Source organism: Anguilla anguilla, chromosome 4 (genome assembly GCF_013347855.1).
Source record: "Anguilla anguilla isolate fAngAng1 chromosome 4, fAngAng1.pri, whole genome shotgun sequence".
In the NCBI taxonomy this organism is placed as follows: domain Eukaryota; kingdom Metazoa; phylum Chordata; class Actinopteri; order Anguilliformes; family Anguillidae; genus Anguilla; species Anguilla anguilla.
In genome coordinates, this window is record NC_049204.1 from 53,053,907 (window position 1) to 53,077,052 (window position 23,146).

General features: G+C 39.9%; 2 protein-coding genes across 3 annotated transcripts in view; one reads left to right on the forward strand and one right to left on the reverse strand.

The window, feature by feature from the left end:
* The window catches only part of LOC118226517 (trichohyalin-like), a 126,063-nt gene extending 114,060 nt beyond the window's left edge, over positions 1-12,003 (reverse strand). The window contains exons 1-5 of one of the 2 annotated variants that reach the window (XM_035416229.1): positions 11,946-11,986; positions 11,312-11,451; positions 9,104-9,253; positions 6,377-6,508; positions 161-228 (exon numbers count right to left, since the gene is read on the reverse strand). In XM_035416229.1, coding sequence (XP_035272120.1) covers positions 161-228; positions 6,377-6,508; positions 9,104-9,253; positions 11,312-11,451; positions 11,946-11,952 — 497 coding nt within the window. In that variant the 5' untranslated portion in view covers positions 11,953-11,986. Of the gene's footprint in view, positions 1-160; positions 229-6,376; positions 6,509-9,103; positions 9,254-11,311 lie in introns of both variants that reach the window. The other variant, XM_035416228.1, reaches the window with a different exon arrangement.
* A 284-nt stretch (positions 12,004-12,287) lies between these two features.
* pex2 (peroxisomal biogenesis factor 2) lies at positions 12,288-20,501 on the forward strand. The gene is made up of 2 exons (XM_035412495.1): positions 12,288-12,366; positions 19,270-20,501. Exons 1-2 carry the CDS (start codon positions 12,363-12,365, stop codon positions 20,181-20,183), a joined length of 918 nt encoding a protein of 305 aa, XP_035268386.1. The 5' UTR covers positions 12,288-12,362; the 3' UTR covers positions 20,184-20,501.
* Positions 20,502-23,146: the final 2,645 nt, after the last annotated feature.

Below are 23,146 nucleotides of genomic sequence, written 5' to 3' on the forward strand. Positions count from 1 at the left end.
TCAATTTACATTGATTCAATATCATGTCATTCTACATCAATGGTAAGTTTCTTGTACTGCATTGCAAAAACTTAAGGAAAGAGGTTTTTTAAAAATAAATAAAAAATCATGAAATGCAACAAACCAGTGGAAAATGTAATTTTACCAATTTTTGACTTACAGTTTACTGTAAACCGACGGCTCTGCGATTTCCTCCAGAGGAACTGTCCTGAGGGTAACACCAGAAACCTGTGGCACAAAACAAAAAAAGACTTTATTTTAAACAATCAAGATGTGTTAAGTCGTGACTGTTGGAGAAGTGTTGCCATTTAAACGTGCCACTTTTTAATAGCAGAAGGGCTACACTGATTGCCAAACTTAAATTACTTCTTAAGAGAACATGTATAGAAGACAAAGTTGACAACTGAAAATATAAAAAGGATTTTTTTTTTTAAAAGGTGCTTTAAGTAATACAGTTACACTAATACAATTTTCCCTTCTGTGAGGATTAAATCAAAACTCTGACATAACTAACATAAAATTACATGTCCTGCTTTGAATAGTGGCTTTTAAAATTGGGGTTTTTTTTTTGCTTCTTTTCATGTAAATCCACTGTAAGCCGAGCGTCTCCGAATCGTCATTATCTTGGTCAAAGTTTTGATTTAATTTGGTCACTATCCTTAGTTGCTACCCAGTGTACTCATACAAACAAGGCTGACACTGATACAGTGACTCTTCTTTATATGGTAAGACTACTATTGCGTGAATGTGAAATTATGCTCTTTCAGACATACAGTAAGTCAAAAGGAACACCTTTAATGTGTGGGGGGGGGGGTGCTTCTGTGAATGTACACAGGGATCTGCCTCTTTTAACCTGGCCAACGATCAATGGCTGCCACTATCACAGGGACCCACTGAAGAGGTGTCAACTTTGTACGAGACAAAGTCAAGGGGAAAAAGGAAACAAAAAAAAATACCAGAAGCTCAATGCTACAGGATAATAAAGCAGAAAGCATGAAGGTAAAACAATCAAAATAAAAAAGTAAATAAATGTGAGGAGAGAGGTGAAGGGAGGGCGGGGCTGATAGCAGAGCTCTTTGATGGGAGGCGGAACCAAAACGCAAAGTCTGAGGGCCGACGCTTACGAATTTGGCTTCCGTCCCGCCTGCCTCGCGCTCAGAAAGTTTTTTTTGCGGCTAGCGCTCCTTCACAGTCACGTGCGTGAAATACGGCAGGCCGTGCATCTCAAGCAGATGGTGATAAGGGTCACTCAAGAAAAAGGAAATCAATGCGGATGTTAATTACTCACAGGTCCAGTCACTATTTTTCTTCATGACCCATTTCGTGTGCTCTTTCAGCACAGTACACCCCCCCTCCCTCCCTCCCCCTCCCCCAAACAAACACATACTGGCTTTTGTCTTGCATTTCCTTTGTCCAGAAGTCACAGAGGGACCATGTATTTTTATGAACTGCGTGATATATAAACAGCTACCTTGGGTGGAGTGCATTAATGAGGAGCCTGCATGCATGAATCTGTGTGCAGTCTGAGGAGATGGGGGACTCATCCATTAAAAGCAACTTTATATTGTGCGTTTCGGTCCAGAAATGAATCGCTTCCCTGCTGCAATTGTCTCTAACGCAAGACTGCTTTTGTTATCAGTTTATAAGATTCCCATGATAAAATTGTTTTAAAAAAAGCCAAACTATAGACCTCTACTTCCAATATTGCCAATAAAACAGTATAAACTTGTAACTTATAAATACCTATACATGTCATTGTGTGCACAAATAAAAGCAGCACTTGTGTTAATGTGTTTGACAAACAACGTTCTCTATTCAATTTGGGGAAATGCAAACAAGCCAAACACCTTGGCAAGTCACTGCTTCTTTTCACTCCCAATTTGTAACAAGCACAATTTTGCATTTTTCGCAGGAATGGGTACAACTAAAAAACTTATCCAAGTAAATAAAAAGACAATTGAAGTCCCAAGCAGACTAGGGTATTTTTCTTCTTACTGAGTTAGTTTAAACAAAGTTTAATGCCATTAGCCAGAGATTCAAATAGATAAACATGCTGTGCACAACCAAGTACTCCAAATGCAGCTATTCCCATTAATAAAAGAGCTTAGTTATTCCCAGATCTCAAGGAGAGGTCCGCAAATAGTGTGTCTGAGTGAATGTGTACCTGATAAACAGGAGCATGTGACCTACAGAAAAGCTGCTCATTCAGTATGTACAGTTAATATTTTTGTTCAAAACGGCAACAGTGGTAGATTCACTGCATTACTGAATTACACTGCAAAAGCAAAAAAAAAAAAAAAAAAAAACAATAAAAGCAGGGATCTGTATTTAATGTGACTACAGGTGCGTCGAGGTCTGAACGGAAGGCCAATCAGCTGGCTTGTGAGGAATCCATTACGCCTCGTGACTGCAACAGAGTGATGGAAAACAAACCCAACACGACATCCCTCTTTAAACACACAGGTAAAGGGTTCCACATTCAAAATGATTCTGAGCACTGATCCACTTGTGCTGTTCCTCGCTAGATGTATTTGCTAGATTGTTCAAAATTTGCACACTAACCTTTTCTGCCTTGCCTTAAACTTCAAAAATGTCATCGTTCTAAAAGGATACGTGCAACTTTCTTTATGAAAAAATAAAGCACCAATGCATAATGCAATAATTTTATGTTAGCATTAATGTATGATCTATAATTAATCATATGAAGTACCCAAGTTCACTCACTCCCTCAGCCCTGTCTGTATTTAATAATCAAAATGTTTTGTTTTTGAGCATGTTATTGCCATTATTGTCTATGTATGGATAAAGAAAACATTTTTACAACCCATAATTAATGAAATTGGACATTTAAGTTTTGATTTCACCTTATTATAACTAAAAAATCATGAACACTGATGAGGAAAAACAATAGTTGCTGAATTCTTCACATAAACTTCAAGATTAAAGTGCATTGTAGCATGCCTGAATCTGGGTTAAAGGGGAAAAAAAATAGCTGTCAACCATTTCACATTGGTGTCATGAGTAGTAAACAACACATTTACTATCAACTGACACTTATCTTTCCAGAAACAGTGAACAATTACATTATGAGGCTGAGTCTAGAACTGATACAGGCAGCACACAAGAAAATGAAAAATGTGTTCTGGAGTATAAATTATGCCCTTGTGAAATGTTAAGGTGACTAAGCAATGTCTGAAAAGGCAGTCCATTTATTACAAGTGCAATTTCTTAAGTACAGAGGGTCAGCTTTTTCTCTCTATATGACAAAAAGTACTAGTGGACCAAATAAAAAACATGTATATGAGCTGTATAATGTAAATAAATATGATAAGCAAAATGAATAATAGAAATAAAAAACATTAGCTGATTAGCAGCGTATATGAAATAGAGGTTATAATTTACTAGCAGGTCTCACAGTGTCCTGAATAGGGTCCCATTTGTGATCAGTCAATGTTACTTTCAGGGTTTATGAAAATGCTTGCAATTTATGGTAATAAGCTTTTTGAAGGTTATGACCATGGTAAACTAATTTGTTAGAGGAATGGCTAAAGCTGGCACAAATACAACTCAATCATTAAAGCTTGTGAAAAAAATACTATTAAAGTAATGGTCAAGTGCCCTAGAAAATAAAATCAACACACTAAGGCGGTACTGATATATAACAGTTTAGAAACATGGATGCTGCATCACACAAATTACTTTTCGCGATAATTGTGTGCATTAATATAACTAGAATATGAAAAATACCTTACGAGGCAAGGAGAGGCATGGCCGCTTAACCTCTCTCAACAGCAAGTGGTGAAGCAGACAGAAAATGGACCGCCGTACTGTTATAATCAACACTGAATGTTCACAACAACACACAAATCTGGGTCACCAGTGGCCTTCAAATGATGCACCCACATTTTTGTCATTTCCTGGCTCAGAAATATACATTTGCTATGCATTACTGCGGACGTAAGACCAAGCAGTACAATATTTAGCACTGAAGAGCTGGACAAAAATACATCCAAAAAAATGGTTAGGAAACAATCACATTTGCATAATGTCATCTTATAGAAAGAAACCAGTCAGCGCAGTTATCAGAATGGAGGGCACTGTATGCTTATGTCCCCACGATGCTGTTTATATTGCCAAACACACCACACAAAGGATTAACGGAAGATAAATGAACACCCACAACAGGGTTTCACCCCACCGCTTCCGTGGGCTTTCCCCGCTACACGTTTCCAGCAGGGAAGAGCCACGAGTGCTGGCACAGGGGTCCCCAGCTGTGCTAAAAGCCCCTTCCCATGATGCACCTGCCACGCACACATGCAGCTAGCTTATGCTAAGGGAAGTGAGGTTTCGTTGCTTTGCCACCACATTAGAGGGTCCTCCTCTCCACTGACCTTCACCTCCTGCAGATGTGCGTTTTCCCTGGAAACAAATCCCTGCTCAGGTACAGTAGCAAACTGCATTTCATCCACAAGCGTAGATCTGCACTGCAACTGGTACATGAACTGATACCAACCCGCCAGATTAACATATTCCAGTGCATGCAAATATTAACGCAAATATCTCTGGAATAAAAACTGCACAGTACACAGTACTTTCAAATAACAGGACCTCAGACATTATTGACCACTGGGCCAGCCTTAGAGTAAGATATTAATTTAGCCCCCATAAGGTTCAAAATCTTTCATATTCTATACAGGCTTAAACTCTTGAACTAAATAGCTTTTCATTCACGTAGGATCAAATGAAACATTTAAACACATTTACGTTGTTTGTTAATAGACAAATACATTGGTATGAATGTCATTTTTATTCAGACCAATTATATTATCAAAAAATCACCTAAAATGAACTGCATATTCTAATACGGTTGGTTGTACAAAAGAATCGGCCTGGTAGCAGTGATCTCTTCAGACGTTGCACTCTTTGCTTTCTGTAAGTGAACCCGGAGCACTTGCCTGTTGTAATCTCCGTATCTGTATTCAGAGGTACAGTATGCCATCCAGCTGATATATTAATGTGGGTTTACAAGGGCATACAACTACATATGTAAGTTTGCCCTTATTGCTGACCTTACAATGCACTTAGTATCTTGTACTTGAATAATGCTGTCTCTGCTACTACAAGCAATTTATCCTAACTAACGACCGTCAAGCTCTCATAAATCAGCATTAGATTCCTTTTTCACTGAGCTGGTGACTTTTACTAAACGCAGATAGAGACCGCATTCCGAATGCTAACCTTGTATTGGCACCTCTATTGATTTTAATTAGTCTAATTAGTTCATTATTTCAAAAATCAAACAGAGCATTTATTACAGGGCTCCACTCCAGTGACATATGATTAGGGACTTAATATGGTAATGAAGCTGATCAATTATCACTCAAAAGGAAGTCATTAACAACAGTATTAGCATAGCCTGCAATCATGACCCCCCATCACTCCTTAACCACACACACACACACACACACACACACACACTCTTCCAAGTGCTTCCCACTGTTCTTAGCGCTCGCTGATCCCTCTGTGTGAGCACTGTGGAGAGGCTAATTTAGAAATCACTAAGCATACAATTTTGCTTACTTGTGACTTCATGCATTCCCATTCAGCTTAAACTGCGCCTCCTAGTCGATTTGCAGTGTTTGTGTTTGGGCTCAGCGGCCTGCTTCGGAGTGTCTGCTTTCCTGAAACAGGGCGGCGCAGTGCTGACACCGCTGGGTCGCCGGCCTCCCGGGGACCGTTAATACCGCACCAAGCCCCGGTGAGCTGCGGCGTGGAACCCCGCCGGGCAGCCCGTCACAGCTGAGGCTGACCTGGCGTGGCGCTTGTCGGTGCCCTGCAGAGCTAGTGGCCGCAGAGCTAGCGACCGCGCAGCAATAACTTCTCAGGCTGATTCGCATTCATTGGCGGGCGGGGACGTGATTTGGCACGAGTTCGACGCCTTCGCCCCCCCTCGCTCCGCCGCCGCCGCCGTCAGCCCGCCAGCATGTGACCGGCCGCGCGCGGGCCCTGAGAGCGGAGCGCCGTGCGGATCAAAGAGATGGATGAGGCCTCCGGAGGCCCTGATTGGAGGGAGGGCCCGGGGAGACCTCTGGGATAGGCCTGGTCGCCCAGGCTGGAGGGCCCTTTCCTGACCAGTGAGGTCAAGTGGAAGCCGCTGACCTGGAGCGCCGCGCTGGGTGGAAATGAGAGGAGCGGGAGGTGACTGGATCAAAGGAGGACTGCTGGGGACTGCTGGATCCGGAGAAGCCGCGGCCAGAAAATGAAATTCTATACTGAAGTAGGGGGGGGGGGTTCCGGCTTATGAACACTGGGCTGTCCCCATGATGTACAAAAAGCAAAAAAAACTAAAAAAGAACAACGGCGGCATGCGACTCACGTCCAGCTTGTGCGTGTGCTGGGCCTGCCGGATCAGTCTGGAGAGGGTGCTGATGTCCAGCTTCATGTCCACCATCTCGCTGTGGAGGCCCTCCCTGTTCTCCTCCAGGCTCCTCTTCTGATAGCCCAGATCCTGCCGAAGCCACACAGCGAGCTTTAGCCTTTCTCCGCGGCCTCGCCTCGTTACGACACTTCAATCTGCGTCCCCGTCCTGGTTCCGTTAAGTGGGCTTCAGCGACTACATTAAAAAATAACTCACTGTTCGAGTGAGTGCCGTTTGAGAGCTCTTGCTCAACACCTAAATAGGCCCTGAAAATAGCACGCCCTTAAATTTACCCTTAACACCCCACGCTAATATCAGAAAGCTAACTGTACCAAACACTGTGCGGCAAGCACAAACAAAGATTATACTGATACACTGCATTTGAAAATAAAAGACATTACAGTCTATTACAGAATTCTGACATCCATACAAGCAACTCCATTACATCTTTTATAATTTTACAACCTAAAGGTAGCTTTGAATCCTCTGAATCAATTTCAGCTCTAATTATAGTCATTATAATAATGTTTAGTACAGTCTTGGGACAACTGTGTAATATGCATCTGAAGCAGCCAAATACCATTCCTGACTCAAATCAAATTCCTGCTATTCCAGATACCAAAGAGGGACATAAACAAGCTGCATTCATGACAGATTAATTGAAATATAGCACACCAACCAATAAACTCTGAGGTAAATGCAATAATGTACTCATTTATATTGTGCTATAAACCTTATTTGGTTTCCTTTGAACCCTCGCTACGCCCTCATTCATTTCTCTGATGCAAAATAAAAAAGTCAAACTAGCAACCTTAGTTTCCAGAGGTCGAACAATAAAAACACTTATCAATGTGAAGTGTGCCATGCGGACCCTTACTGATTCCAAACCAAAGCCAAGGCTTTACAATCCTTCTACATCAATAACCAAACACTGAATAGGCCTGAATAATTTAACATGGTGATTAATCAATTATTTAAAATATCTATCAATGTAACATTCCCTAAATAGCAGTTACTACATGACGTGCAAATTAATATGGACGCATGTTTCCATATATTTGCACACTACATTTTAGACATGGGGTACAAAAATTGCTTATGTTCATCTTATTACAGTACGTATCCTCCGGTATATGTTCTCTGTTCTCTGGTACTCTTATAACAGTTATCACTTAGTGACAACTGTCGTGTTCCCTGTGACACAACTCTGATAGATTTTCAGTGAGCCAACATTCAAATCTACTGCTCGTGAAAATTAAGAAAAATGCGAACGCTCACAAAAGACTGTGCTAAGAAAGGTAAATAGCTTATTTATTTTATTGCCAGGCTTGATGTCTTGTAAGAAAGCAATCCTAAAGGTAGGACAGAGCCAGCGATTTGCTTTTTTTTTCTTTTTAATAAACGGTTTGGTTATCTTATTTTCCTTTTTTCAGTTGGTAGAGGGTGGTAGGATTAGGTTTCTAGACCAGTTCTGGGCAGTGTGCTGGTCCTTTTTCACAAAATAGTTTAGCTGTCTTGATTTTGTAGTTTATTATCTCTGTTTATTTACCCTTTCTGCCCTCCCAACATAATGCTAATGGTCTTAATGCACGTGGTAAACGAACCTGTAAAATGTGTTCACCAAAGAACCTACCTTACTTACCACAATTCAAGGGAAAAAAGCACAATGCCAATCCATTTTTGAAACTACTGTAAAATCTAATGCAAATAAAATTACAAAATTACAAGAGACTTGCAAAATTCCAGACACAAAAAACAGCATATTTTTTATGTATTAAACCAAAAGAACAGAGTAATTTTGGTTAGACATTAAAGCCATGGTTTTGCTAAGAGTTCTTAAGGTAAACTGGATGGACTTAATGAAGAAAACGGTAACCTTGAAAGAAATAAATGCTTTCAGCTTTTCATATCAAAATACACAAAGCTCACAAAGCCTGCACAGACAGAAATGATACTGGAATACAATGGGAATTGGTAAACACCTATACAAATTATCATCTGAGTGTCTGAATCAGAACCAGACAGTTACAGAGATTCAAATGCTAAGACCTTATGTGAAGGCCATACCTACTTGTTCCTTTTAGTCCTCGGTCTCCTCTGTGTTTTATAGCACAGAACAACACAAAGGCCACACAGCACCCTTTAATACCATACTGAAAGAAAAATGTCCCCAATTTGTTTGCTTTTCTGTTTTGAAACTTGCAACAGACTATTGTGCTTTTAACATCCTCCTACATTTATTCATGAACGGGAGATGAATGTCACTGTGAGCTGGTGCTGAAAGACAATGTCTTTAAATAAAAAAAACATCTGAAGTACACCATTTCCCTAAATAAATCATTACAAATCATCACCGTTATTCATCATCTGCAGGAGCGTGTTTGTGAAACTTACCAAGTTGATTGTCACAGTCGCCTTTGGGGTCAGCCAAGTGTGTTTTAAACAAACAATCAAAAAAGGTACAGGCGGCCTGACCCATTGGCTCTAATTACACACATGCTGTGTCTAATCATTTCCTTTCAAAAATGACATTGAAATGGGAAAAAAAACATTAATGGACAACTATAAAACACATGAAATTGCACCACAAAAATACTGAATGATAACGGGTATACACATGAATGCAAAGTAATAACGCAGCAGACTATTTTCTTACGAAACGTTTCTGAACATATGTTAACTTACATCAATAATCTGGTCAGAACTGTGAATCTTCGCCTCCAAGAAGGCAACCTTTCCATTGGCTTCCTTCTCAAGATCTTCCACCGTTTGGATCAAAACTTGGTTTTGGTCACACAGGTCATTCACATAGGAATTCAGAATGCGTACTTTCATCTGCAATCAAAAATAAACGCAGTCCAAGCAAGTATACACTTTTATAACACTTTTTTCTTTGTACATAAGGTCAGACTGGACAGTTTACCTTGCAGACATCTGATTAAGAAACAATTCCATGAATGGGCCTAGTATTTCAAATTAAATGATGGATGCTTGGCTAGAAAAACAACAACCAATCAATGCCAGCAATTTTTAGAAATAAATTGTGTCCAATGCTGAATAGGAGATGTTTGTATTGGTCTGGGTGCATGATGTCGGTCTCCTGTGTAAAAAAAAGATCTGCATGGAACCATCATGCAATGCATGTGTGATATTCTCTCTGCTCCTGCTCCTTGATACTCCCTCTATCCCAGAAGGTGCATTCTTCTGAGAAAAATCAACTCGCACCCACACTGTTTGATCCCGTAATTCACAAAATCCAGAACCATTATCACTAAACTCCCGACTGCCCATTTCCCAGCTGCTTAGACCAACTCTCTGTACCCAAGTCAATTAATGTGCAGGCTACCTCAAATATCTCTTTGCCTGGATGCTGTTTCTGTTGTACATTTGCCTGACTCAAACGTAATACTTTCATATAACCGTTTAAACTAGGCCATGTCTAGGAACTGGCAAAATGAACAATGCTTGGAACATTACCAAGAATACAATAAGTCAGTGATAAATAGGGCAAACAATAATATTTTCAACTGTTTTGAAATTTGATAATGCTCTTACTATATTGGTTTTGTAAAGTAAGCTAAATATAAAAGGTTGCATAGAACTCAGTTTTGTTAATGTAGGCCCCTTAAAACATTAGCAATGACAATATTTAATTGAGCTGAAATGTCCCCAGAAGACAGCTAAGAAACACGCATGAGCGTGTTTACTAAGATGGTATTCCGTTCTGCATTTATGTAACTCCACGCTAGACTTGATGTTAGCTCCACTGTTGTAAGTGGACTTCCAATGATTGTTCCTGTAACATCTATGCCGTTGCTGAAATCTAGTATAGTCCCCAAATGCACAACTTTATTATGTGCCAAGCCTTATTCCTAAAACCTTGTTTTGTACACCATTCTGATGTAAAGCAAGAAATTTTAGTTTGTAATTAAATTAGTTCAAATGACAATTTTTTTTTTTTTCTTTCCGCAAGGTCTGTATTTTGATGCATGTTACAAGACGGAAGAGTTACTAACTGAACTGATACGACAAACTGGTTCTATGAATGCCGCATTTGTTTAGCAAAGCAATTCCGTTAATTTACAAACATTGGGCCTCATTCACAAAACTTTTCTTAAATTATTCTTACTTTAGTTTTTAGAAATGTTGGCTGTTTGTAAATTTTATATGCAATGCTGTACATGTGGTTTGCATAATAAAACAGCCAACAAAAACAGATAAGAAAAAAAATGATGAATTCAGAAATGTTCTTGGAAACGTTCTTACACGCAGTTTGAGATAAAATGTGATCGTACACGTTTCCTGAAACATGCTCATTGCTCCTAAAAACAAGCCAACAATTTCCCTATTTATACAGGCACTATTCAATGCTTGACATTTCTAAGGAACAGACTGAGTTTTTTTCTTCATAATAACTGATTTCATCTATCTACGGTTATAAGTTAAAGATGGGCCTTCCTAATTGCATTAGCTAAATTGTACAATGTGGTTTTGCGCACCTGACGAGCCAAAGATTTGACGGTTGTGACGCGCAGCATGAATCCCTAAAAAGCGTTCACATAGCTAGCATCTAGCTAGTTAGTATCGAAATAGCTTATTGGACTAACGAAGCGTTGTATTTAATGAAAGGCATACAGACGTTGGTCGTTTATGTAAGATCTATGTATGAGCCAAACTGAAAGAGAGGTTGTGATGATGTGTGCAACAGTTTACTAAAGGGACAAATTAAACAGCCAGAGCTGATCACTGGAATAGGTCCTATAGGATGTATCGACACGTGCACCTGCCCATAGCTAAATGCTAGCTACCTACGTTATTTCTATTTGCTAGCATAATCACAGTCCCTCTTCCCAGCTAGTCCAAGGCTGTATGGACACATGGCATGATGCCTACCCGTAAAATCTCTTCATGACTCCCGCCTCCTGTTTCGAATTCCAGGCGCCTCAGTCTCTCTTCGTACAAGCCCTTGAATTCGTCCAGGAGGTGTCTCATGTTCCTGGTTACAGGGCAGCGAAGTCTCCCCTCACCCCGTTCTGGGGGAGGCACGATTCTATGCTTCAAAACATCGCTGTCACAGACTGACATACTGTTTTCTTGGCATTCAGTGGCATTTCGGCATCTTTTCTCCATTTCATTACCAGTTTCCAAATTGCAGTTACAACGTAGTTAGACTAGCAAACTTTAAAAGCCTGCGAACAGTTGGGTAGCAAAACGCACATTGAAAGCCAGCGAAACCCTGAGGATTGCTAAATACACGTTTTGTATTCGTGATACCTGAATGTAACTAACGTTAGCTTGTTCGGCCAACTACTGTAACTTTCTCTATCATTCCGTCTAACAAGCTCATGTTGCCTAGCATGATCATGGCCACAAAGTTTATCAGACTAGCAAGTGAAACAGTATCTGGCCAAACTAATTATTATTATTTTAATAAACGACAGTGGCGGCTCGCTTTATTACGCTGGAAGACAAAATGTAATTATTCGCTAAAAACACTGTAATTCTAGTCTATTCGATTTCAACTTGCCATTCATTGGTATTCGTATTCGGTGGTAAGACCCGTTTTCGTTAAACGGACGGCAACTGTAAAAGCATGGTCATGCCTAGTTCGCTACCTGTAATGCCCGCCTACAAGCGGAATATGATTGGTTACATGTCAATATCGACACAGTGATTGGTTAAAATTACAAGAAAACTGTAGTCAAGGGTTAGGTTGAGATTTAGTAAACAATCTGAAGGGCCCTCCCATTTCTGGTCGCCTCGCTGTGATTTTTGTGTTTGCCTCGCTGAGTCAGGTGATTGGTTTCATGGTTGTCATAGGCCCATGACCAAAGAAAAAGGTGATTGGCCTGCATATTTTAGAGGGGTGGCTATCGTTGTGTGATCCGGAAATGTAAGGTTCCCGAGCAAGAGGATCTGAAAATATTCGTGTACAAACTAAAATATGGGTAAATAATTATTTCTCATTATTATTTATTTTTGCAGACATGGCGTTGTTCAACGAAATTATCGACATGTGCACGGCTTGTTATGCGTATTCCTACCAGTAATTTCAGGAAAACAGACGCACGTATTTTCCACATATTAGCCTATTATAATAATGTCAAGAATACGTCGAACAGTTAAACTGATCATAGTGCGATTCACGGTAGCAACATGGTCAACGTCAGTGCACCCATAATATATATAATTATATACCTAACTAATGCTATATATCTCTGCCCGACCAAGAAAGATTATTATCATATAATGATACTGCACGGTGTAGCAAATTCCTTGCTGACTTGCTAGCTAGATACAAAATGTACCTGCTACATTCTGCCCATATACCATGTGCCATAGTTTTCTAGACGAGTGACGATCACATACACTTTGAGTAGCAATTACGTAGGAAATAAGAAAGGACTTGGTAATTAGCTATGTTCTAGACACCAATGGTTAACGTAGACATCGGGTTTTGCTTCTTTTTTTTTTGTCCACAGAAGATTGCTGTGGATACCTAAATATAATAACTGCCCTCAAGTCATTGCAATTACTGCAGCTGCAGTAATCGTATTCTAAACCTTAGCGATTACTGAGCTAACCAGTGCTCTTTTTCTTCTTAATGCTGTTCCAGACAGTTGATTTTGATAAGCCTAAGGTTTGGCCTATATATATATTTTTTTTCCCCCTCATTTTTCTCAGGCTCATAATGTCTTTCTTGACTTTAATTGGCACAACTCTGGTGGTGCATATGCTGACAAACGACAATAACAAAATCCAAAAGCAACCAAAAGCCTAGAATCAAGACTAGGTACTGAAAGCTCTCTTATACTTGCTGTAAAGAAACTGTTGAAAACACCTGACTAACCAGAAACATCTGTGAAGCCATTTGTCCCAAACATTGTGATTCCCTGAAATGGGCTTTGTATAAAAAGTGTTGTTATTTCTACAATGGTGAAACCAAAATGTATTAAAATACCCTTTAATAAAATCTGAGAATCTGCACTGTAACCACATGTGAATTGTTTAATTACAAATACAAAATCATGAAGTACAGTGCTAAAGCAAGAAATAAAATAAAAAATAAAATTAAAAAAATATATATATATATATATAAAATGGCTTTGTCCTAAACATTATGGTGCTCATTGTATATGCAGAATATATATGTGTATATATAATACGCACACACACACACACATATATATCTATATAATATATAGGCTACATGCAAATACAGAGTATTGTGACAGTTGTGTCAGTTGTTTTTCCTCTATAGTAATCAAATGTGTATTTTCAAATAAAACAATGACTATGAGGCCAAATCCATAATGTCTTCCTTTAGTCTAATGTCTCCCATGTTTTTTTTTTTTTTTTTTTTTTTAGTAACAGACATTGAGCAATATTACAAAAAAGTGTTCGTATACAATGCACCACTAGTACTGGTTGCATTTCCACCAGTTGGAACTGTTTTTAGAAACATTGTCTCAGTTACATTTTGACGACAAAAAAAAAGTATCTGGATAAATATAGATGGGTATGCATATCTACATATATAAGATTCTATGTCGTACAATATATGTACAGGCATTCCAGGGGAGGGGCTTCTGTGTCAGCATATGGAGGGTTTATCACCACTGTTATTTTACAGATGTATGAAATATATTTCCTAAACACACACGCAGGCGTGTGCACACACAAACATACACACACAATACTGGCAGTACTCCATTCACTGCAAGTGACTAATGAATAGAAACAGACTCAGAATGTAGAGATCAAAGTTCATCTAAACACCCTAGTCGGTGTAAGCAAAGCATTATACCAAAGTTGGCGTTATTGATTTTTTTTGGCTCCACTTACTTCTACTCACCCCACTTAATCATTGTCCTTTATCTCCCTTTTTCAGTCTGCTTGCAACTTACTTCATTCAAGCCTAATCCTCACTGTAATTATCATGTTGTGTTCTTGACTTGTAAAGCAAAAATGTGTTTAAAGCAAAGTACAAAATATATAAGGAACTCAAGGTTCAAGAATTGGTGTTGTTATTATTGAGTGCAATTTCAGGGAGTTGATAACTCAGGATTATATTGAGCTCAAATGGTGAAGTACACACTTAACATAATGAGTGGATTTAGAAAGAATCAGTGAAATGGAGTTAGACTTGTATGATCTCAGCTGGGGTCAAGGGGTTGTGTATAGATTCCTCCAAAAGAAGCATTTGAAATGATTGAGTTTTATGGTTTTGGCAGCCAAATCTGCAAGGATTTCAATAATTTCTCATGTAGATGTAAAATTATTCTTACATTATTCTTACATATAGTTTTGGCTAATGTGTTCTTGCTTCCCCTGTATGGTGCCAATGAGAATTGTTGTGTCATGTGTTGCAAATGCATCTTAAATGCACAAATAAGTCACTTAATACAGTAAATAGTATTTTTGTCCCCAAGTAAACTCCATCTTGAATGATGCAGCTCCACCAAGTTAGACTGCTGTAATTTCAACATTTTACCAGTTTAGCTATATAAATGCAGTCCATGATATGCCTTCTTATATGTGCAAGTGAAAGCATGGGTTAGCTGACATACTGTATCAATTTGGAGGATTAGTTTGGAGTTGATAGGAGTAGGGGGCTTTGAAGATGATTAATTTCTGTGTAACATCAGGCAACTTGGTTACACAGAAAATGAGTTATGCCTCTTTTGTATCCCTAGTAGGTTTATATCAGCATGCAAAGGTGAGAGCATTATTTGAATGGAAGCAATCTCACTGAATAATGATGTCATTCGGTGTGGACATCAATTAACCACAGGGTTTAATTTCATTAAGCTGACCGAGATGAATTAAGTAACTCGCTGAAGAAGCCAAGGTTGGAAAATGGAACATTTTGCCGTTTTTATTTTGTATTATTATGCAGCACGTCAATCTTAACATTTGCCATCTTTGCTTAGGATCAGTGTTCTGCATAGTGATTATAGACCTAGTTTCCCAGGGGACGACAAGGTGTTTGGCAAACACGGGCTTCTTATAACCCCACTCAGTACTTCATTTGCACTGTCGTTTTAATCATAACAGCATCATTTAACAATGCATATAAAACGGCTCGTATGTACTAAAACGTGCATTTTTGTACACGGAGATGAACTTGGCGGAACATGGCCTATTTTGATATTGTCTTTTACCGCATTTAGCATATCCTGTGTGTGCCTTTCCATGTCTATAATGGGACTATGTTTGTAGGTATTAAATATGCTGAGGCATTTCTGTTCGCATGATGTAGAGGTTCAATGCTCAATTTAGCCTGTTAGGTACAACTTTGCAGTTTCCTCATTTATTAGCTGTTCTCGTCTTTTAGTGTGCTGCTTCAGCCACTAAATGTTTTATGAGTTTTTAAGTTGTATTCCTGAGAACCCCTGTACTTATTACTTATACAGGCTTTGCATCTTCCACCTTCATACTCGCAGAATCAATTAATTCTTTTAAATAATTTACGTTCTCGGCAAACTAGATTAAGCAAAGCACATATCTTTGTGTCAGCCGTGCTTTAAAGGATGTGTTTCAGACATTAACTTACCCCTGACCCTCCAGCTTTCAGAATTCTTTGGTGATTAGGGAAATAGGGATGCCCTGATAAAGCATTAGTGTTGCGACAGCAAGGGCCATGGACCCCAATGCATTTGCACACATCTATTTTTTATGATACAGACCCATAACAATTAGTCTGGTCACTGAGTGGATAATTTTAGTGTCCCTGTAAGCTGTTTTCAGAATGACATCACTTTGAAAGTTCAAAAATGGGCATTCTCATCAGATTTTATCTGGTGAACATTACCAACACTGGTGAGAAAGAGGGGGATGATCAAGTTACTCAGTAGAGCTTAAGGTTTGACCTCTTGCATAAATTCATTTTTCAAATTTAATGAAAAACAAACATTGTTTCATTTAATTAATGTGTCTATAGAGAGATGATTTGCATGCTATATCATTGAAATAGCACTTGACTGCATAAGGTTGCAGTGGCACAGTAAAACACTTTGGAACTGTACCTCACAAATGTAGCCTATATAGCCTATTTGATAAACTGGAGTTTTTAAATTAGTCTGTAGTCGCAGCTGTGGAGGTGATCAACTTCAAAGATCATTCCATTAAAACTGCCTTTTTCCAAACATTTCAGCGTTGGAAAATTCTTGTTCATTTTAGTAGTTACATTATTGTTTTGCTTGAGCAGGCTGTTGCACCCTTTCTGAAGAAATAACGGTATCTCTAAGAAGCCTTCCAATAAATGTTTATTCTTGGGTATATTTAATTTACTTGACACTCAGATTTAGTCCTACATTGCTTGTGTGCCATAAATGTATTTAGTCCTGTCTTTTGGATTCACATAGACTGTACTGTAAGCTCTTGTGTGCTCACAGCATTTGGCAGTGATTGTGGGGCTTGTGAAAGGAAACGTGACCGCGCACGTCGCTAACGCCGCGTTTGAGCCAAAGTCTTATGGACGCCGAGGACCCTCTAGAGGGCCTCTGTGCATTATGGTCATTGGCGCTATGACTAAGCCCAAGGTCAAGAGAGCGCAGCCTCCTTGAATTCCCAGGATTCCAGATCTTCCAGTTGCTGCGGGACGTCCCTGTCCCCCATCTCCCCTGTGCCGCGATGCCCAAGGTCAGGCTGATTCTCTGCTTATCTTCTCCGCCATTGCAGGCCTTACCCTAGAGGAAGCGCTTTTTTGGGGGGGATGATGCCTGATTTGTTGTGCTGATGTCAGTCATGTGTCACCCACCACAGGTTATCAAAGCCCCTCTCACTCATGTGTTCAACATTAGCAGTGTACCTCCCATCCATTTTGACAGTACACACATGGTATTAATTTCCCCCCGTATTTGGAGATATTTCGGATATTTCTTTGTTTCAGTGCTACATAGAAATCTTGGACACTATCTGCACAGCCTCAGCCATATGATTTTGTTAAAATGTAACTTCCAGTACTGAAAAGCATTTGTCTTCATTTGAATGGTCACATATTGCTGACTGCCTAATTGTTCTTGTCTCATTGTTGAGAGAACTTCCCTCTGACCACCATCTGAGGTGAAAGGAGATTTTGATTGCAAAGCTGTGTTTGTTTGTATTTTCTAGCTCCATTCAAGCGGACAAGCGCAACCTGCCAAAACGGCTTTTTCCCAGTACTGATAGATGTGAGAATTATAAAGTCATTGTCTCATGGGCAATGGCTGTACGTGAATCGCATGAACTCTGCGTGCTGGGCATGTCTCTTGTTTACAATTTCAGTAAACACAGCCATCGATTGCGAGTTTTGATGATTACTTAAGAACCATAGATTTCCAGTTCTGTAGTTAAAGCCTTGTAAATTTAAATGCTTAATTTTTATAGGCAGTCCACATTGACAGAAGTGTCTAGTTGTAATATATCTGGCAAGTACTATGAGTCTGAAAGAACTTGTCAATAGTAATCCCGGTATTGATAGCAGCCCTGTAGGAGATGTTACTTGCCCCAGCTAACATCCATGTGATGCTCTAAATCATAATTACATTAATATTGACAGACCCTCGACAATAGTCACATTACTATTGATAGGTCGCTGTCAATAATATGTTCCCAAATAAAACATATTCATTCATAACTTGTAAACTACTCAATAAAAGCTTTGAAAAGAATATCAAGACTTTGTATCCCTAGAGTGGATTGGAGCTATAATTTGTCTCACCTAGTCCACTGCCTCTCTGCATTCAAGGATTTTCCTGTACGCATGGCCAGGGTGTTATCTGACTGATAATGACTGGGGAAATGCAGTGTCACTGGGCCATATGTGACACTGATGTATTTTTTTTATGCCATTTTAATATGATGGAGCCAAGTTTAGGAATTATAAATTAGCCTACTTTTCTTTTTGTCAACTTCTTTTTCAGAATTGATTTATTTACTTATGTATTTATTTATTTTCTGTTTTCCTCCTGTATACAGGCTCATCATAACCAAAATAATGTTGGAAGAAATGTTAGATTGCATTTAATTTTATTTGTTTTGTTGGTCCTGGGGCTCTGCTGTGTGTGCCTGGTTTTGTTTCAGCTAATCTGTTGATCAGGTCTGAATCTGTTGATCAGTTGAGGTCACTGAAAACCTGTTTGGCTCAATATGTTTTATGTTTTTGACCATTTTAAAAAATAAATGGATTCGTTTCAATGAACAGGTGTACATTTTCAGCATTTAAGACTGATTTCAGCTGTAGGGCTGCCAGTTAGCCTCATCAGTGTAGGCTAAACCCTTTCAAAAGGAACAATTGGGAACAGTTTCCAAAACCCTGGAACCATCTTCCAGAGCACATTACAGCATATAAAGCCTTTAGCTATGTGAGACATTATCAGTTAAGTTTGTAAATGAATATGCAATATTCATTCTTTGCTAGATGAATACCTGTTTGTGTGTAATTAGAAAAACAACAGCTTGTTATACAGGAATTGCAATTACGGTTGGAAGAATACCCAGCATGCACGGCGAGGCTCTGAACTGAGTTTGAGAGTCCCCTGTTAAAAAAAAAAAAAACCTCCAAGTGACAGAACAGTAAGCGGTGAAGAATTGGGGAATGTCACAGCGCTGAGATCCAAAATAAAAGCGGCCAAAGTAAAGTAGTTCCACATGGCGGATGTTTACCGCATTGCCAAGCCTGTGCTGTTTGGATAATCTTCTGTGATGTGATTTGTCCGCACTCTAAATCTCCAGAGGGACCGGCATTAGGCATCCAGTGCCAGCGCACAGCAGAGCCGAAAAAAGGCATTTACTACGGGCTTTACATGTGAAAAGTGATTTCAGCCCAAATGCAAAAACCCATAACCGTTTCCTTCTTCTGCCTGTAGATGAAACCCGAGGAGACCCTTCCGCGGAAGACAGTCCAAGCACTTTAACTCCGGTTTTGAGAATAAGTCAGCTGGATGCTTTTGAACTGGATACCGCTCTGGAGCAGCTTGTTTGGTCACAGTTCAGCCAGTGTTTCCAGCATTTCAAACCCGGACATTTAACCCCCTTTGAACCGGAGCTGAAAGCACTCCTACAGCTCCTTCTGTGGAGGTTCACCGTCTATTCCCGCAGTGCCACGGCGGGGCAGTCCCTGCTCAACATCAGATACAAAAACGATCTCTCGCAGGCCCGGAGGTACCGGCCGATGAGTCGGAGGCAGAAGCTGTGGTTTGCCCTGTGCGCCATCGGAGAGAAGTGGCTCAAAGAGCGGTCTCACAGCCTGTTCCTCAACCGCCCCGCCGAGTCCGCCGTTCACAAAGCCCGCCGCGCGCTCGCGTTCCTCGACGGCTTCGCCAAAGTGGCCAGCCTCCTCAACTTCCTGGTTTTCCTTCAGAAGGGACGGTTTCCCACCCTGACCGAGCGGTTCCTGGGGGTGAGGGCGGTGTTCAGCCGGCCCCAGGGCGTCCGCGACGTCGGGTTCCAGTACGTGAACCGCGAGCTGCTCTGGCACGGCTTCGCCGAGTTCCTCATCTTCCTCTTCCCCCTGGTCAACACGCGCAGACTGAAAGCGAGCGTGCGCTCTCTCTTCTCTCCCCCGGAAGGGCAGGGCGTGCCCGCGGAGGCCGCCCACTGCACCGAGTGTGCCCTCTGCGGCGAGTGGCCAACCATGCCGCACACCGTGGGCTGCAGCCACGTCTTCTGCTACTACTGCGTGAAGAGCCACTCCATAGCTGACATGTACCTCTCGTGTCCGAAATGCGGCACGGAGGTCAAGGGCCTGGAACCTGTGAAGATGCAGATTCAGCCTGTTTGAGGACACGTCTTGATTTGGACCTTCATCAGTGCAGTGTTTTGCTTTGTTGAAAAGCGGCCATAATGATATTAATATTTGTAAGCCTATCATGTGAAATAAAATGAACAGTTTAAATAAAAGATGTAGTGGTATAAATTGCACATTTGTCAATAAATGTGAACGTGTTTTTCCAATGGAAAATGAGTTTTAAAAATCTGATTAATTAAAAAAACAAATGTAAATGTAAATTTACACCTTGTTTTCAGTTTCTAACATGCAGTTGCATGGAAATCATTGTAGCTCTTACGAATCTTAAAAAATAAATGGACTAAAATATGACTGTAGTGCCCTGCTCAGTTACTGCCTCATTTCCATCATTCATGCTCGCTGGCAATTTACAGAAGATCAAGGCGAACCTGTGACAGCAGGGGTGGGGCGCTTCGATTGACAGACATCCCGCGGTAATCTCCTTGGCCCTCCTTAATACGGCCGTAAACTGTAACAAACCCTGGCTAGGACCGTGCAACTTTGAGGAGAATTATGCGCTAATCCCAATAATGACTCCAAGGATGGTTATTTATTCTGGCATTAACCTTCTTCGAATGAGCGGCGCCTGAGGCGAAATGCTCCCCGGTAGTCTGAAACCTGCTACAAAGCCCCGCCTTTTCTGATCGCTCTGGCTTAATTACGGATTGCGAAAGCAATCAGTCTCATCTCGAAGGCGCGATGGCTTCCTTTGATTGCGGGACGTTGTGCGTTCTAAGGCGCGGTTTCGAACGGACCGTCGGATGAAAGGGACCGAGCCGCAAGAAGGTCCACTTCACAGAGGGGCTCTGTGATTTCTGTCCACCTGTAACGAGCGTGAGAATTAACGAGCAGAACCTCTGTCGTTATTGGAGGATTTTACCTGAAAAGGTTATTGCAGAAATACATGGCATTTTTGATCATTTTTGATCAGACTTGTCATTAGTTAAGTAAAATAGTCCACAGTGCAGCAAACCACAGTGCAGAAAGCTTTATTAAATCCACATATAAACGGATGTATACTGATGTTAATGGATAATTACATATGTAAAATGTCTTCTGGTTTTCTTTCTTGAAATCTTAGATTAAAAGACTGGTTGGTTGTTTTCTCTGAAATTATGCAAGTTTTTTTCAGCTCATACTCCTAAAATTGTGTTTTAATGGTCAAAACTGCAAGACCGTTAAATGGTTTTGCCAGAGAGAAACATATTTATGCAGGGTTTGGATCCACTCTTACGTAATGTGCATTGTACTAATGAACTTTGCATCATATGTGTAAACCCATAGAATTTTTTTCATATTTATCCATTGCACATTATTTAAATGTGCATCATGTTTCAGAAAACCACGAAAGGATTAAAATAATGCACAGATTAAGACATTGCTGGTGATATTGTATGCTCTTTCCTATGTTTTGACGCATTATTTTGTTGCCAAATATTTTGTTTTTGAATGTGGATTATTTGGTAGAAATCTATGAAAAAGACCGAAATATGACATTAATTTGAATGATTAAAAAATGAAAACTACACAAACCTGGGCACATCAGAAGATCCATCCATATTTGGCATTACAGGGCATGTCTCAGGCAAGCCTGGGAGTTTGCAGGTCTGAGCACTGTCAAATCTGTGTGGAAATAAATTTTACATCCATAGTAACAGCCTAAGATAACACATCTAAACTGCTTATAATAGCTGTTACAATTATGTGTTTGATCAGGCCATGCTGTGCAAAAATTATTACGATCTATAACCATATTGCACTGTATTGCTGTATATAACTACTGTATATAGCTATATTGCATGGCTTTGAGTGGATAGTGAACAAAAGCGCCCATATTCTGTAACTCATGTGAAGTGATTATGCCAGATGTAACATACACAATTAGGCTATATGCTGTTGGAAGGTTTTGTTATAAATATGAAATATTATAAATTAAAAACAATTTTGAGGTGACATAGTGGGTATGGTTTAGGCCTATAACATTTATTCAATATTTTCCTCCTTGAACATGAACGTATTCGCTTTTAAATAGCCATTCAAAGAAGCTACAGTACAAAACAACATGATTGCCAGAAACATTGCTCATGCCCTGAATGTCAGTGTCCCCATTTATGCCATCGCGGAAGCGCTGACCTTTGCTTTAATCTTAAATGCAAAGCAAATTCTACACAATGAAGACGGTGCGCTATTTCACTGAATTTAACACAGTTTACAGGTAGTAACAGGTATCTCACTTGTTATTCTTTATCTTTCCGGAATTACGGCACCTCTCCTCTTTATAGTGCTGATTTCCACGGGCTACGCATGTAATCTGCACATTCTGAGTCCATTTAGTTCGCAAATTGCCCCGTGTCTTCCTCCTGCCGCCTTAAAAGACTTGCATTACGGTGGAGAATCCTAACGAGATTCACACTTTGATGAGCCATCTTTCCCATTATGTCCTACATCCTGACTCCTTTGATGTCAGCCGTTGATTTCTCTGATTATTAGTTTTAGCGGTGAAGAGCTCTATTTTAATCCCGGTAATGCCGGCACTTACCTATTGTACCCATTGGACGTGTGTGGGCATTGCTTAATTGAAACTTGGCTCTGAGTTCTCACAATGTGTAAGAATACTAATGTGCCAAGTATAAAAGACACTTTTTCTGGACATAAGAGGTGCATGCTCTTATTTAGCGCTGAAATAACAAACATATTTTCTTCACTGTTGGGAATATTCTTTTGACAAAAGTTGGAATTTAAAAAACAATGCTATTTGTAGTGTTTCATTTCAGAAGATAATTTTTGATAAATTCCCAGTTACAGTCTCAATTAAAGCCCAAATTATCTAATTTGTTCTGGTTGTCATTGTAACATGCAATATCTACAAATGAGCACATTGTCATAAATTAGAAACCTTTCTGAAAAAAGCGATGGCAATTTCAAATAGTATGCTATTAACAGGATATCCATATGAA